At 46.6% G+C, this 17692-nt stretch overlaps 1 protein-coding gene across 2 annotated transcripts in view; it reads left to right on the forward strand.

Moving 5' to 3' along the window:
* The first annotated feature begins 785 nt into the window (after nt 1-785).
* Nucleotides 786-17692, forward strand: part of PRIM1 (DNA primase subunit 1) — a 45168-nt gene continuing 28261 nt past the window's right edge. The window contains exon 1 of one of the 2 annotated variants that reach the window (XM_085600926.1): nt 786-1021. In XM_085600926.1, the coding sequence (XP_085457052.1) occupies nt 919-1021 (103 nt within the window). In that variant the 5' untranslated portion in view covers nt 786-918. Of the gene's footprint in view, nt 1022-1266; nt 1399-17692 lie in introns of those variants that run through there. The other variant, XM_085600927.1, reaches the window with a different exon arrangement.

Raw genomic sequence — 17692 nt, forward strand, 5'->3', positions numbered from 1 at the left:
GAGCTGCAGACTCTATGCCACCACCCCCCCAAGCCCACCAGGAGCAGTGAGCACGCCGCACTGACACTCCAGACCGGCTTTAGTTTCCGTCAGTATTGGTGAATGATCACTAGCTCTCCGCTTGACAGCTGAGGAGGTGCCATCATGCGTGATTTTGCATTTCAGTGCAGTGATGCACTTAAATGCGTTCATCTAACGCCTGATGCGTGGCACTTGGCAGAACTGAGCCAATAGATCTGGCTTTAATGAGCTAAAGCATTAAGATAAGGAAGGTGTAAATGCTGTTTGCATGTATTATAACATTTAAATCAGACTTATTGGGTTTGCCTATATGTGGTTTAATATTGGCTTTGAGCATTTCTTGACACACACCGCTTGAAGTAGTATTTGTGTTGTTTTTTAAAGCCGACACGCCCCAAGGGGTTTATTTGCGCTGAAGACATGAGACTTTAGGTTCGACTGGGAACTCGGTCTGACACAAAACAAGAAAGTTACATTTTCCTACTTATGCTCAGCAGAGGTCCCTGTCTGAGCAAAGACGGCCGACTTTGAGGCGAAAACTTAACATTCAGCCTTGTCTGAAGCCTAAGAAACAAGATTACCGACTACATAGAACGGCTGACACCGAATGGATGTCGTCTAACGGGCAAAAGCAAGCGACGTAAAACGTGCCTGATCTAAAGATGGCTGACGCTCAAACACAACGCATGCGCAGGTCAATAGATGCATTAAAAGACTACATCTCCCGGTATGCCGTTGGTCCTAACCACAAGATAGCTGCCGATAGAAGTCCTGACACGCTTATAGTACTTAGGTGGGAAGACTACATCCCCCAGTATGCCGCAGGGACGTGATTTCCCGCGCTGTTCGTTTTAGTTCCCGCTGTCTGCAGAGTGTACTACTCATCACAACTTTGCCATGGCAGACTATGACAGTGGCTCACTGCCCGACCTGCTACCTCTCTACTACCGAAGACTTTTCCCCTTTTCACAGTATTACCGCTGGCTTAACTACGGAGGCGGTGAGTGTGCCATAGTAAGAGCACTGGATGTTGTGTCACAAGCGGGGACTGGGGTGTAGGCATATAAGATGAGCTGGGCGAACAGATGTTTAGAAGAAATTGTGACGTGGTATAAAAAGAGTGGACATGGAAAGTCAAGTGGAAACGGTAGGCCAACATAATAGCTGTTTGAGCACACGACAAAAGGCAACGGAATGAGGGAGACTATAGAACCAGGTCCAGGGAATGATAAAGGCGGTAGTCTGAATAGGAGGGGCTACCTATCTGTGGGCGTGGCTGCAGGCCACGGAGGGGAATATGAAGCTGTTGCATTATTAGAATAATTTGTTCTCTCTCTCATCTATTATTCAACGAGATGGCGTCAGCTGCAGGATCCAGTGAGTGTTATTGGAATTAGTCTTGTGCTCTAAATTGAATTCCATGCAATTATTCTACTGTCTGTGTGGGTTTAAACTCGTAGGAGTTCGATGTGATCATATGGTGGTGGGTGGAAGTTCATCTGGGTGGAGTTATTAAATGATCTTGAGCAGATTAGGTATTGCAAAGGTGCACGGTATGATAAAAGATGGACAGGTTGTGCTCTTTGAGATGAGGTGTGGGCAAATTGCAGAAATCCAAAAATAAAGATTGGGGCAAACAAGCACATGAATTAAAATGGGCTGTACTCCACAACAATGAAGTTTACTGAAGTTTGAAGGTAAGGAGAGGCTCATTCTAAGAGAAAAGGGAGAGGCGACAGTCGGAAGTTTTGACGCAAGGTCAACGTTTGTTTGGAAGGTTTTAGGAACATAGAGTAGAGCATGAGATAGCGTACACTGTAAGGATGCAACACTGTAGGAAAAAATAAAATTTGTATCTTAGATAGTATTATATTGAGTACGTTTGAGAGACCGTAGAATCAGGCGAACACTGTAAGGATGCAACACTGTAGGAAAAAATAAAATTTGTATCTTAGATAGTATTATATTGAGTACGTTTGAGAGACCGTAGAATCAGGCGAACTATCTGTCTACTGCAAGACTATTGAAAGACTGGTGCTTTAGCATGAACAGCTGATCAGCTCAGGGTTGGAAGCGTCAAGTAATGGCTGGACTCATGGGGTAATATCAATAATTTTAGGATGCTCTTTACTGAATCGGTAACCTCATGAGCAGAGCAACATTAGAGAATATATGGAGTAAATAAAGCAAACATCTAGTGCAAGCATCGAAAAGGAAATTCTGTAAATGCTGGTTCTGATGTCTTCTAATGTTTACACATAAAGTTTGTTTTGCAGTATTAATTACCAAAACAAATTGGTGCACATTTGTATATTCCTGATTTAGCAAGGCTCAGGATGGGGGAAGGGTACGCTCACAGGCAGTTACATTGTATTGCCTTCATTCCTGTTGTTGGAAGGAGGAGATCCAGATACTGAAGTGAGGCGGGAAAGTCTGGGCTACCTTTATACATTCCATTAGGCCTTTTGTTTAACATGGAGGTACATATTAGTCTTCCTGAGCACTGCCATTCGATAGGTAGCAGAGGTGAGGGGTGGGAATGTTATTCCTGTTTTTCAAGGTGAGGAATTTTCTAGTTTGGGACCAACCTTTGTATCTCCCCGATTGCTGCAAATTGTCAGAAAGGATGACCTAGTCAGGTGCTGAGATTTCATACTTAATTGTGCCGGTATTGCTGGAGCTCCATCTTGGGGCTAGCCGTAGTACTTTTCCGCAGTACTTTTGGTGTGAGAGACATAACTTTACACACAGGCTGATAGGTCCTACATCCCATTAACTCATTTTCAGGTGCTTTCTATATTGCTGTGTGTCATTCTGGACCCCACAATCAATGCAAAAATGTGTGTACTTATAATGTGCTTGCTCATGGGGTAGTGGATTAGAGAGCGTTTCCACATTATGGAGGCTTGCATGCTGGGAAAGAGCAGACAGACGTACGGCTTTACATGATGAGCTGTTTCAATTTGGCTGTAAGTTAAAAATCCTAAAGAATATTGCAATAATTTCCCATTATCATCAGCCAACAAGAGACAGCTATATGTTCTGTAAGTTTTACTAATGTATGAAATGTTGTAAGAGTAATTATATGGTGTTCCGACTGTCCTGAATCATTCAGTTGACTCCTGCCTCCAGCAAGCACTGGAAAAAAAAACTGATAAACACAGACACGTTTCCTCCACTATGCACAAATGCTTAACCAAAGGGCCTGAAGTTGTAATTTTGGCATCCTATTGGTGCTCCATAAATCCAATCCACTAACACCCAAAATCTCTGATTTAAGAAAAAATGTTTTGTTCTTCCTGGTGTAGTCATCCCCTGACCTGCTACCCAACTCCATTTGTTGCAGGAACTTTGAGTGTACTGATTTACAACAAAGTTATCGTAGGAAAAAACATCTGGGTAACAGGTGGCTGCTAGATTGCAATTCGCACTAACACTTTACTACATGTATGTAGTGCCTAAATTGATGTGAAAGTTTTATCTGAAGCTCTACCTAAAAAACAAAGTTTATGCGAGCTGATGCAACGCAGATTGTGTTCCTTTTTAGGTCTGCGCCTGAGCCAGCGCTTTAGCGCTGCTCTGGCGAGACTTACAGTAAGCGAGTTTTGGAAGTGCAAACAGTGGCTTTGCAGGCCTCCAACTACAGTGCATGTGAGCCGTCCGGGCGCGCGCACCATTTGGAGTCCTGAAACCACTCGTTTGCTTTCACTTTCGCCATGATGGAAACCCTTCGCCAAGCCCTGCCAAACATACCCCGTGCAACTCCTTCCAGATCTGTTCTTGCTAATCACCCGAACGCACTCGGTCAATTTAAAGCAGAGTTGTCTTTTTTTATTATAACTGAGAGCAGTCTTAAGTTGTTATTTTTCCTCTTGGTTTGCTCCACACACGCTCCGTCCCTGCACCTCCTTCGAGATCGGTTCTTGATAATCTAGCACTGTTAACACACACGCTCCGTCAGGGCACTTCCTTCCAAATCTGTTACTGCTAATCAAATGCATTTTCGTTTCTGCTTCCGTTTAAACAAAAAAAAGTATAACCATTTGACAGCCTGCGTGCCCGCCTCCACTCCCCCCTCCCACTCCCTCTTCGTCAGCTTCAGAGCACGCTTGCTTTCAGATTTTTCGCTCATTAGAACGACTGACTCACTAGCCTACCCCACCCCCCCCCCCCCCACCCCCTCCCCCAGAACCAAGCATCTCCTTTCGGACGTGCAGCGAACTCCAGATTACTTCTCAGCACAGTGAGGAAAGAGGCTGAAATGTTTGTTTGGTTTTGTTTTTGAAAAAAAATAAAAACATTGCATCAGAAACTGGGGCAGCCAGTATGTCCCAAGTGAGAAAACATCACGTGTACCTTAACCTTTTGGCATATTTCACACAATGGATTAGTGCCCAACAGGTTTCCAATAAAGACTACGTGCCACACACACATTATTGACATCTTGCAGGAATGTCTCTTTACGCGAATTCGAAGCACTCTGTGATTGCTTGGCATGCACTTTCTCAACTTTTGTTTAGGTTTGTAAAGCCTTAGCCACGCTTACAGCGGCACTCACATGGCATTCTTTTCTCTCTTCCCCCCCCCCCCCCCCCCCCCCATCTCTCAGATGCTCCAACCCCTCCCTTCCTGCAGGGAAAAACACGATCACACAACAGACATCAGGCGCCACTGATATCGAAACCAGACCGAGCCTTTAGGCTTGGTTAATGGAACCATTCGCAAGTGTCGCAATTACAGACAACAGGGGCGCCTTGAGAGAAAAAAAAAACGCAAACATCCTTCCAATTGCAGTTTCCTGTTCTGCTGACAACACAGGATACAGTGGCCAGATAGAAGTCTTTAAAAAAATACATGACTGCTCTGATAAAATGTTTTATAACAGTTACGAGATTTTTCTTGGAGCACTCCAGAGAGTGCTCAATGTTTGCCGTTTACAAGTTCATTACTAAAGAAAAGTTGGTTGTAGGAAAATCGACAGGAAATCCATTTTGGACGCATTAAAACTACTTTTTATTTATTGTTATGCACTCTTTCACTCATTATCCATTTCATACCATTACACAGGATGAAAGGTAAGAAATTGAACAACGCCAGTAGATTTCTACACGATTAGTTCAGCTGCTTCTAGACTTAAGGTGCTGTTCGAGGCACTATGTGGGGTACCCTTATTGGATGAGAGTCTACATTGAGGTCAGAGCAAATACAACGAGCCTTTATGCACTCAGACCGCTATAGATAACAAATCAGGACCCTTGCAGCCCCCGTTTACATGTAGCCAAGAGCGACCTTATGTTTGCTGAGATGCAAATCACCCGAACGCACTTGGTCAATTTAAAGCAGAGTTGTATATTTCTTATAACTGAGAGCAGTCTTTAATTGGTATTTTTGCTCTGGGTTTGCTCCACTAACGCTCCGTCAGTGCACCTCCTTCCACATCTGTTCTTGCTATTCTATCATTGTTACCACACACGCTCCGTCAGTGCACCTCAGTCCAGATATGTTGTGGCAAATCTATCACTGTTACCTCGCACGCTGCGTCAGTGCACCGCATTACAGATCTGTTCTTGGTAATCGATCACTGTTACCACACACGCTCCGTCAGGGCACCTCAGGCCAGATCTGTTGTGGCGAATCGATCACTGTTACCTCGCACGCTGCGTCAGTGCACCGCATTTCAGATCTGTTCTTGGTAATCGATCACTGTTACCACACACGCTCCGTCAGGGCACCTCAGGCCAGATCTGTTGTTGCGAATCGATCACTGTTACCTCACACGCTACGTCAGTGCACCTCCTTCAAGATCATTTTAGGATCATCTATCACTGTTACCTCACACGCACCGTCAGTGCACCTCCTCCCAGATCTGTTCTTGCAAATTTATCACTGTTACCATACACGCTCCGTCAGTGCACCTCCTTCAAGATCGGTTCTTGCTAATAGATCACTGTTACCACACACGCTCCGTCAGTGCACCTCCTTCCAGATCTGGTCTTGCTAATCTAGCACTGTTGCATCGCACGCACCGTCAGGGCACCTCCTTCCAGGTCTGTTGTGGGTAATCTATCACTGTTACCTCACACGCTCCGTCAGTGCACCTCACTCCAGATCTGTTCTGGGAAATCTATCACTGTTACCTCACACGCTGCGCCAGTGCACCTCCTTCCAGATCTGTTCTGGGTAATCAATCAGTGTTACCTCACACGCTGCGTCAGTGCACCTCCTTCCAGATCTGTTCTGGGTAATCTATCACTGTTACCTCACACGCTCCGTCAGTGCACCTCCTTCAAGATCGGTTCTTGCTAATCTACCACTGTTACCACACACGCTCAGTCAGTGCACCTCAGTCCAGAGCTGTGCTTGATAATCTAATCTATCAGTTACCACACACGCTCCGTCAGTGCACCTCCTTCCAGATCTGTTCTTGCTAATCTAGCACTGTTAACACACACGCTCCGTCAGGGCACCTCCTTCAAGATCTGTTATTGCTAATCTAATGCATTTTATTTTTTGCTTCCGTTTAAAAAAAAAAAAAGTAAAACCATTTGGCAGCCTGCGTGCCCGACTCCACTCCCCCCTCCCACTCCCTCTTCGTCCGCTTCAGAGCACGCTTGTTTTCAGATTTTTCGCACATTAGAACGGCTGACTCACTAACCTTCCAACCCCCCCCCCCCCCCCCCCATAAAAACACACGTCTCCTTTTCCCCAGCTTTCCGAGATTGCTTCGGGCGTGCAGCGAACTCCAGATTACTTCTCAGCACAGTGAGGAAATAGGCTGCAATGTTTGTTTGGTTTTGTTTAAAAAAAAAAAAAAAAAAATTGCCTCAGAAACGGGTGCAAGCAGTAGGGCCCAAGTGAGAAAACATCACGTGTACCTTAACCTTTTGCCATATTTCCCACAATGGATTAGTGCCCAACAGGTTTCCAATAAAGACTACGTGCCACACACACACTTTGAACATCTTGCAGGGATGTCTCTTTACGCGAAGTCGCAGCACTCTGTGATTGCTTGGCATGCACTTTCTCAACTTTTGTTTGTTTGCAAAGCCTTAGCCACGCTTACAGCGGCCCTCGCATGGCATTCTCCCCTCCCCCCCCCCCCCCCCTCATCTCTCAGATGCTCCAGCCCCTCCCTTCCTGCAGGGAAAACACGATCACACAACAGACATCAGGCGCCACAGATATCGAAACCAGACCGAGCCTTTAGGCTTGGTTAATGGCCCATTCGCAAGTGTCGTAATTACAGACAACAGGGGCGCCTTGAGAGAGAAAAAAAAAAAAAACATCCTTCCAATTGCAGTTTCCTGTTCTGCTGACAATACAGGATACAGTGGCCAGATAGAAGTCTTTACAAAAGTACATGCCTGCTCTGATAAAATGTTTTATAACAGTTACGAGATTTTTCGTGGAGCACTCCAGAGAGTGCTCAATGTTTGCCGTTTATAAGTTCATTACTACAGACAAGTTGGTTGTAGGAAAATCAACAGGAAATCCATTTTGACCGCATTAAAAGTACTTTTTTAATAATTGTTATGCACTCTTTCACTAATTATCCATTTCATTCCATTACACAGGATGCAAGGTAAGAAATTGAACAACACCCGTAGATTTCTACACGATTAGTTCAGCTGCTTCTAGAGTTGCTGTGCTGTTCGAGGCACTATGTGGGGTACCCTTATTGGATGTGAGTGTACATTAATGTCCGAGCAAATACAACGAGCCTTTATGCACTCAGACCGCTATAGATAACAAAGGAGGACCCTTGCAGCCCCCGTTTACATGTAGCCAAGAGCGACCTTATGTTTGCTGAGATGCAAATCACCCGAACGCACTCGGTCAATTTAAAGCAGAGTTGTATTTTTATTATAAATGAGAGCAGTCTTTAGTTGTTAATTTTGCTCTTAGTTTGCTTCAGACAAGTTTTTGGGGGGTAGAGGATTGTTTGTTGGCACACACCTACCTGAGGTGAAGATTTTGGATTTTACACCCATTTTGGTCTTTGTTTCGCTTGTGATGCTTACCATGGATTTTAGCTCTCGTGTGCTGGGGTGAAACAAGAGTGTGTTTTTGGGGCATGATTTGGATTCAGCAGATGTAAAAGCCAGAGTATTTCAAAAACAGAAGTGAGGGTGTGGAGATGGGCCTCACCTAATGAGACGCAGTTCTACGCCTAGGCAGTTTGTGTGTCGGGATATGACAGCAACATATGTCATCCCTATATAATTTGATCAAATCTGGAAGAGGAAGACATGCTTTTTAGGTACATAATTGATGAGATGTGGTGGTGTACTATTCCCTTCCTTGCTATGGACGGTTTGGGAGTTGAACCTTTTATGTATCCCTTGTAAATTTCATTAGCTCTACTCGTGTTTCCTCATGTACGTATTGCCCAAGTTCCACATTTTTTAATAAACAACATTCCCCTTAACATATTGGTGTTAAGGCTAATTGATCACAGTATGCAGCGCCTACTCCACGCAGAACACTTACGGGTGTCTGCAGCGTATTTGTGGACCGAAATGAAATGTATTAGAGCGGTTTTCGGGCTAATGCTTTGTACTAGTGGAAGTTGTCCTGAACAGCAATTGTGGATGATCATGCCAATCTATATACGTGCGAAAACAGTTCCATAACTTCTTTTTCCTGCGAAGCCATGCCCTTGCATATTAAGTCCATACCTTTTTAGGTCTCGCCTGAGACAGCGCTTTAGCGCTGCTCTGGCGAGACTTATAGTAAGGGACTTTTGGAAGTGGAAACGAGTGCATTTCAGGCCGCCAACTACAGTGCATGTGCTCCGGGCCCGCGCACCATTTGGCAGCCTGAAAGCATTCGTTTTCTTTCACTTTCGCGGCCGCACGGCCGCTTTGATGTTTGATCGCGATTGCGATCACTTTCACTTTCGCGGCCGCTTGTTCTTGTTTAAATTGCACTCTGACATCTGCTGGGGGGTGTGTGTGTTTTTTTTCTTCCACATCGGGATGGTTCACGTAGAGGTGTTTTCGTGTCCTGAACTCAACCGGCTCCCATGGCTTCAGGCTTGCACCTTATACATCCAGGCAATCCTCAACTCAAAGTTGACCCTGCTCCAAAGCCTTCTCCCTTTCATTACTTTAACTTCAGAACCCTACTGCCGCCTTCACAGCCAAACGGGCGTAGCTGGTCAGTAAAATTGGGGAGCATGTGAGCCTGAGATTTCCTAACACTCACCATGGCATATCTAAATAAGGTCTACTTTCCTATCTTTAACTTGGGAGCTTGCGTGACAACACCGTTCAGCAAATTCGTTTTGCGCATGAAACCTGACGTGACCAAAGCACTAAATGAATTTTTAACATGACGCATCAATGCCACCTATTATCTGCTGCGATCGCTACAAAAGTAAATAAATAAAAAAGAAATATGGCAGGCGCACAACTTTTATTTTCTATTTAGTGACTTGTGGCAATGGCGGCACGCCGCCCTTTAGCTTTAAACATCTAAAGCCAAAGCGCGGCATGCCGTCATTGCTTCAAAAGTCAATAAATAGAAAAACAAAGGCGGGAGGAAGGTGCATTGTTTTCCGTTGATATACTTTTATAGCAATCACGGCACGCATTGCTTTACACATATTAAGCTAAAGCGCAGCGTCCCAGGATTGCTACAATAGTAAATAAATAGAAAAAAATACGGCAGCCACAAACCTTCTTTCGATTTAGTAACTTTTTTAGCAATGGCAACACACCACGCTTTAGCGTTTAACATCTAAATCTAAGGCGTGCCGCGATTGCTACAAGAGTCAATACATAACAAAACCAGGCGGATTGCACATTTCTATCCCATTTGCAAAGCCAATAGCTCTCCATTTTTTTTTTTTTTGCCACACTCCTGGCGTCCCTGAAATTATTCCTGAATCACGCCTGTGAGTATCGCTGCCGCGTGTGAAGGGTTCCCAACCCTGCCGCACATGAGACACGACGGTCGGTGTCGTATTGACCCAATTAACTGTCTCTTGCTCTTGCAGGCTTCCAATGGCTCTTGCAGGCTTCCAATGGGCCCTGCAGTTTCCCGCCTTAGGGCTTGGGCGGCGACCGCTCTGCTGAGGTGTGCGGGGTCTGGGGCAGGCCATTAACATTCTTGCGGCCCTCTTGACCTGAGTAAACACGCCCCGGGCAGGCTGTGGCCTGAGGAGTTCTGGGGAAATCCCAGCAGCAAGGCCCGCACTACTGAGCACACAAAAGAGGCAATGTATTCCAGAAAGACCACCAACTTATTCCAAAGAATGGACGCCAGAGGGGGCTTGAAGATAGAGCATGCCTGCAGCGCTTAATTTGTAAATCAGTTCACCACAGGGGCCCAGGGCTTTGGGTTTGTACACCAAGCCTCGTTCTTCATTGTAACCCAATCATTGCTTCTAAATTCAACACAAAAATAAACTACGCAGTTTATGGATTGGAAGAAAGTGACGCAAGTTTATTAATCCTATTGACACACAGGTGGGGTTAATTTACGGGCGATCCGAGTGTTCAGCGCAGTGTTACAATCTAATCGCTGACACCCCATCCTGACCACCAAGCCAGAGCAGCGGGAATACAATACTTCAGTGCACGGCATCCGGTACTCGCTGTGCTGGGCTACGGCCTCCTTGTAGAATACTTAAGTAGCGGCACCCGCGAGACACGGAGCGATTAAAAGCATATTCCCCAGTTGTCATTATACCAACTGGCCCTTAATGGATAAAGGGGTCAACATCGATTCCTTCTCAGGGCCCCCTATGGCCTGAGGACATGAAGTGTGTGGCCCCATTTCCATTAATTGGATCCTTTTATATGTCTTGCCTTAGGATGGCCCTGTAACTCCGCTTGTGACACTGAAAAACAGAAACATCACTTAATAGCTTCTTGCTCTCCAAGCCGGGCGGGCGGATTTTACTGCAGCCACGAGGAGGAAAGAGGGCGAGCAGCAGCTGTGAGCCCTCGCCAATGCCCCCATCCCAAGCCTCGCGGAGCCGCCCAGGTTGGACTACCGCCCCGCCCCTCCGGGCAGCAGTTCCCGCATCCGCCGAAATGACCTTGTGGTAGCCACAGAAGACACACGTCACCGGCTGATGGTAAACACTGAGGCTGGGCGCTCTATTGTCATCCTGCGGGCGGCGTGGCCACCCCCTTCCTTACTGCCCTCGGCAGCACTGCTGGATGCCAGGGTTGCTGAATACCAAAGCTGCTGGTGCAGAATCCCAAGGCTGCCAACTCTTGGTTCCACCTTATGAGTCCCACCACCCTCTCTTCCTGTCTCTTTATCTCTTACAAGTTCTTTTCCATCTGCCGTTGTCACTGTTTCCTTTATTTCCTTTCCTTCTCTCTTCTGTTTTTTCTGCCCTTCTTTCTCTTGCTCTGAGAGAGTCTGATGAAAAAGTGAAGTTCAGGTTTCCAATTCTGGGTCAGTGTGCTAAAGAGAGAAACCGACTTGACGTATGTTATTGAAACAGGCGCAGTGCCATCTTTTGGGAGGGTTTTCCCTGGAGTAGCCTCAAGCAGTATATCGTTTAAAAAAAATAATCTTGGAGTGAGAGTATCAAACTGGTTAAAACCCTCCCCGCCTGTCTGCCTGATCACTTCGCGGCCCCTTTGATGTCCTCAGTGAGCCGCGCGGCCACTGAGGACATCAAAGTGCACACCATTTGCACTGTGCCCGCCCACACTCCCCCCTCCCACTCCCTCCTCGTCAACTTCAGGGCGCGCTTGTTTTTTTTTTTTACCACACTCCTGGCGTCCCTGAAATTATTCCTGAATCACGCCTGTGGGTATCGCTGCCGCGTGTGAAGGGTTCCCAACCCTGCCGCACATGAGACACGACGGTCGGTGTCGTATTGACCCAATTAACTGTCTCTTGCTCTGTGATCCGGTTAAGAAACCACACAGAATGCGCATTTAGCCCCATCATAATGTTACCATAGACGCAACATGCTCTCCTTCCTAACCCTGGAAATGGCCGCCGACACACCCAGTGAGCTAGTTTTTTCTTGTCTCTGGGGACCCGCGGTAGCGGATGTAATATATGATCACGTTTTATATAATTGTTGCATACATGCCTAGAGACCCGATTCAGGAGGGATACACCCGATTTTTTTTTTTACGCCAAACATGTCTATTTTGGTGTCTACATTGCTTCTGATTCGATACAAATCAATGAAGAAAATACATTCTCCCGATTTATCGTTTTTTAAGGCTCCCAGCTTTTCCTCTTCCAAAATGCTGGCACGTACGTGGTTTCATTCCTTGCTCGTTCAGTGTTTCCACCACTCAGTGACATGGCCGAACAGGAGGTGATTAGATATACGTAAAACAAAGTGAAATGACTAAAGTCACACACATCCTTTGCTTACGTTAGGCCAGTGTGCGCTGTTTTGTTTTATGTTAATTAGATGCTTTTTATTTCTGTGCATGTGCAGTTTCAGTGAGTTTTTTTCCGTCGCTTTTTGTTTGTTTAAACGATTGTGCGCAAGAAAGAATCATGGTAACAGCTTGTTTATTTTTACCTTTTGTCAATCACACGGATTGATGCTCAAATCAGTGATTTAGCAAGCACTTGTTTGGGCGTGATGTTTTGTGCAACTACTATTTAGCGCACGCAGATGTAAACAAGGGCCAGTTGCTTTTGAGTTTATGCTTTATTTTGCTATGTTTGGATAAGTCTAATAATGCAAAGAACAAACACGATTAGAATACAATTCCTTGGAGTTTAGCCAACATGCGAAATCAGTGGCAGCAAATGTAATGTTTGCCCCTTTTTTGCCGGCTTGTGATTGCACCTGGAAATCCGCCCTTGTGTGTTCACCCGTGACGACTTTGCGAATTGGAGCCTACAGTTATTATTATTATTATTTTTCTTTAAGATTGGTGACAAACATTTGCCGGGTGCGGAAGAGGAATAGAGAGGACATGGAATAGCAGACCTTAGGTAGTGGATACTGCGAACTGTATGGAATGCAGTGGCACAGTCATTCGACCAATGAAACAGGAGTGAGGCTTTAGGAGAACTGGCCTCGCAACATCTGTGGGAAACACACTTAACGCATCACACTTATAAACTCTCAGTAAACAAACAAAGAAGGCTATTATCCTGGGCACAAGATAAGGAACGCTTTCACAAGCGCAGACACTCGTGGCTATGCATCAACACATACAAATCGCCGACACAGAGGTATCTCTTCAAAAGAGAGGGAGAGGCGTGGTGCAGTGGTCAGAGTGGTGGACTCCGAGCGGCAGAGCCTGTGGTTCGATCCCGGCGACAGCGGCCTCACTTCCTGCATCCCTTCTTACAACAATTAACTTTCGTTATAACTCACACCCCATATGCTCGTTCCCTCCCACCCTTCCTTTGATGTCCGCTTTTCTTGTTGTTTACAGACCACATCACACTACTGCACGCCACACACTGCTGCACGCCGCACACTGCTGCATTACACACTGCTGCACGCCGCACACTGCTGCACGCCGCACACTGCTGCACGCCTCACACTGCTGCACGCCGCACACTGCTGCACGCCGCACGCTGCTGCACGCCGCACGCTGCTGCACGCCGCACGCTGCTGCACGCCGCACTCTGCTGCACGCAGCACACTGCTGCACGCCGCACACTGCTGCACGCCGCACACTACTGCACGCCACACACTGCTGCATTACACACTGCTGCATTACACACTGCTGCACGCCTCACACTGCTGCACGCCTCACACTGCTGCACGCCTCACACTGCTGCACGCCTCACACTGCTGCACGCCTCACACTGCTGCACGCCTCACACTGCTGCACGCCTCACACTGCTGCACGCCTCACACTGCTACATGAAACACTGCTGCACGCCACACACTGCTGCACGCCACACACTGCTGCACGCCACACACTGCTGCACGCCACACACTGCTGCACGCCACACACTGCTGCACGCCACACACTGCTGCACGCCACACACTGCTGCACGCCACACACTGCTGCACGCCGCACACTGCTGCACGCCGCACGCTGCTGCACGCCGCACACTGCTGCACGCCGCACGCTGCTGCACGCCACACACTGCTGCATGCCGCTGCATGCCACACACTGCTGCACGCCGCACACTGCTGCACGCCGCACACTGCTGCACGCAGCACACTGCTGCACGCTGCTGCATGACACACACTGCTGCATTACTCACTGCTCCATGCTGCACGCAGCTGCTGCACGCCGCACACTGCTGCACGCCGCACACTGCTACACGCCGCACACTGCTGCACGCCGCACACTGCTGCACGCCTCACACTGCTGCACGCCTCACACTGCTGCACGCCTCACACTGCTGCACTCCACACACTGCTTTTATGCGAGTTTATGCTACTGACATTGTAAATGACAATGCATTGTAATTTTACAACACCAATAGCTCAAACTCTTATAAATGCGAGACCTATTGCATTGCAAATGCTTGTTCTGGATGCTATGCTTATTTTTGCCCCATGTTTTCTACTCCAGGCTGAAGAGCAGGGGCAAGTAAAGGTGATGGCTGCACAGTTGATGGGCACTATGCATGAGTACCAGTCTAGTGTCGGCCGGCTTAAGGAAACTTGAGGGAGCATGGAATATACAAAGAGCAAAGACTGATTAATCTCCGATTTTGGTAGCTCCATCTGCCGGCCTGGTCTTCTCGACATATTTAGAGACTGACTCGAAAGAGAAATGGTGGCAAAATTAACAAGCATTGGCATAGCCAATAGGTCTCGCCTTTGCGGCCTTATAAGTGTTTAACCATGCAACAGTTAATGTTGTTGCACCAAGGATATTGTGCTGCATAACTAAATACTTATAAGGTCCCAAAAGCGAGACCTATTGGCTATGCCAATGCTTGTTTTTATTTGCTGTCACTACAGCCTTGGCACATCTGGACATGAGCTCTGCCTTGCCAATAATGAAAACAACATGGATTCGCCATGGACCCAAACCCATTCCTGCAAGGTGGGGTTATTGCAGTGCATTATTACTTGGTCCCTGACAAATTCTTCCTCCAACCCCCCTAATCTGCAAGCCAGAGCTAAGTTTCTCAATGCAGCAACAAAATCTTCAATTTTCTCGCTATCCCCTAGATTCCTATGATATAAATGATAGCTATCAATTGCCTTTCACACAGTCCCCTTCATAAAACATGCCTCATAAGCGTACCAGCAATAAAATTGGCCCAAAACGCTTACAGTACATAGTCCATATACGCTGATGCCCACAAGCAGCCAGTATCTGCGCAGCGCCATACGATTAATATAGTCTTGCGGTTCCTTGAAATGATCAATGGATGATGAATCATGTGAGCCTATAGGGTTTGAGCCGCTCGTCGCCACTTTAAGTAAGAGTTCACATGCAGCGAAGTTTATGCACACTTTATTCCAAGCATCAAACCCCAGCATCAGCTATATCTTTCCTGTTTAACCATCTCTCCCGTTCTCACTCCAAACTGCGTTCCTACATTCCAGCGCTCCTGGCTAATGAACGTTCTAGGTATAGCACGGTCCCTATCCCCATGCCACAAACACAACACTGTGCACCTCCTTTGCACTCTGTGTAGTCTACAGAGAGGCCAACGATTGGAGGAACATACATTTGAACACCTTTATCACCCACAGGCACTGTGAGCAATTCATACTGCACTTGGTCTGAACTCCACAGCAGTCAATCATGGCACCTCCCACAATCTGAACTGACACAGCTACATAGTAGCACCTCTTTTCACACCACACATTATAGATGAGTAACGCATTGCATGAAAAAACTACAGAAACAAACCACCCTGGTAAAAGCACATGCTCTTAGGGAATGCAAGAGTAAGTAATATGTGAGATGTAAACAGGAACAGCACTCACAGACTGAGAGGACAGTGTCTGCTTGAACTGTGATTCAGGGATGGCGTAAGGGCTCAGGGCTGGCTTTAGGGCGGTGCAACTTGGCGCTGACTTTGGTGCGGGCGTTGTGTTAAAAGATAATTTATGGGATTACAAGCATGTGAACTTCCTTGTGCAGGTGTCGGGCATCAATAAAAATATCAAGATAACTCTGGTGATAAATGTTTCCACGGGTATTGTGTTTAGTGGCAGTTTTGAATTCACCAAAAGTAGCACGCATGGTTAATGTGCCTGCTGCAAAGACCTAAAAATTACAGAACTGCATGTGAGTGAACTATGAATAGCGCTATAAAAAATGAAAAGTATGTCAGAGAGGCTATGGAGAGATGAGGGGCACTGATGGAGAGTGGTAGTGAGGGCATTCGGGGAGAAGGGGGTTATGCCAAATAAGACAGTCGTAACAGGCACCACTAGTGCTAAAGCTATCCCTGCAGTGTCACTGGTGGTGATGTACAAGAAGGGGCCGAGACAATTACAGGTGTTTTCTTTTTCCCTAGGAAATGTTAGCCTTTTGTTTGAGGTTCCTGCTGACCCGGCTGTCCCTATAGGATATCTGAGTGCCGCCTGCATGAGTGGGGCTGAGCCTACCCGGTATTAATAGACATGCTGGGTGCGGGCCCGATGACCAGGCATGCTACATGACCAGCATGTGAGCGAGGGACCATATATACTTAAGGATACATTTTTTCTGCGCCTAAGAGTATGGTGGAAGCTGATGTTTGTTAATTCGTAGCAATTTTCTCCCTCCCTCTTTTTTGGAATGTTGATTCAGCCACCCAACTGTAGATAGACAGCAGAACTAAGCCAGGTTCCACAAAACTGCACACCAACGTCTATAAGATCTAAGGAAGTAAAACCAGGTAATTAAGATCATAGGCAAGTTTTAACTAGAGAAAGCAACATTGGTTGTGTTTCCAAATTTAACCAAATCAGGCAAAGTCAATTTGAAAACATCAAAATTAAAAGCGAAAAATGAAGATGGGACTGGTGCTTCCATGGTTACGTTTTATTAAGTGAAAAACGGTAATTGAGAGCTCGCAGTGAAAAAAAAAAAAAATAGTTGGCTAGGATCAGAAACAATCTATGCATCAAGTATAGTAACAAAACTATCTCCAAAATGTGGATTGGGGCACCCGGACCACAGATTGTATACAGAGAATAATTATGCAAACAGGTTATGATAGAAAGCTTCAGTCTGTGTACATATTTTTGGAATCAGAGTCAATGTAATTACGCTTGACAAAACTAGGAAGGGATTTCCAGTTAGGGTGCAGGGGCATTTATGGAATTGGTAAATCTCTCATGGAAGCCTATGGGGCGGAGAAGACTCCGGATTTAACCAGCAATATTATAGCCCCAGACCAAACTAGCATTGGCCGCGCGTCCGTAAAAGTAACGCAGCGCGGCCGTGAAAGCGATCGCGATGACGCGCTCTGTGCTCCGCACGCGAGGGATGCACGCGCAGTAGCGTTAATTGCAGAGGCAGAGCGAGGCGCGCGCTTGTGCGTGTAACCGAAAGCTGGTGGCCGGCGACAGCCTTTGGAAGCATTTCCAAAAGCCACTGACTAAATGTCTCGCAGAGCACGCATGCGATGACTCATCGAGACATAAAAAGTGCTTTATATAGGCAGCAGCTGGAGCCTTTTGAGCAGGAAGGACCTGAAGTTTTATTAGGAGGAACAACAAACGCCCCTCCAAACATGATCGCTAGTAACAGAGCAGTACCGTCAGAAACAGTACCAGACAGGTTGCCAGCAACAGAAGTCTTGA

The sequence above is a fragment of the Triturus cristatus genome, chromosome 4_2 (assembly GCF_964204655.1).
Source record: "Triturus cristatus chromosome 4_2, aTriCri1.1, whole genome shotgun sequence".
Taxonomy (NCBI): domain Eukaryota; kingdom Metazoa; phylum Chordata; class Amphibia; order Caudata; family Salamandridae; genus Triturus; species Triturus cristatus.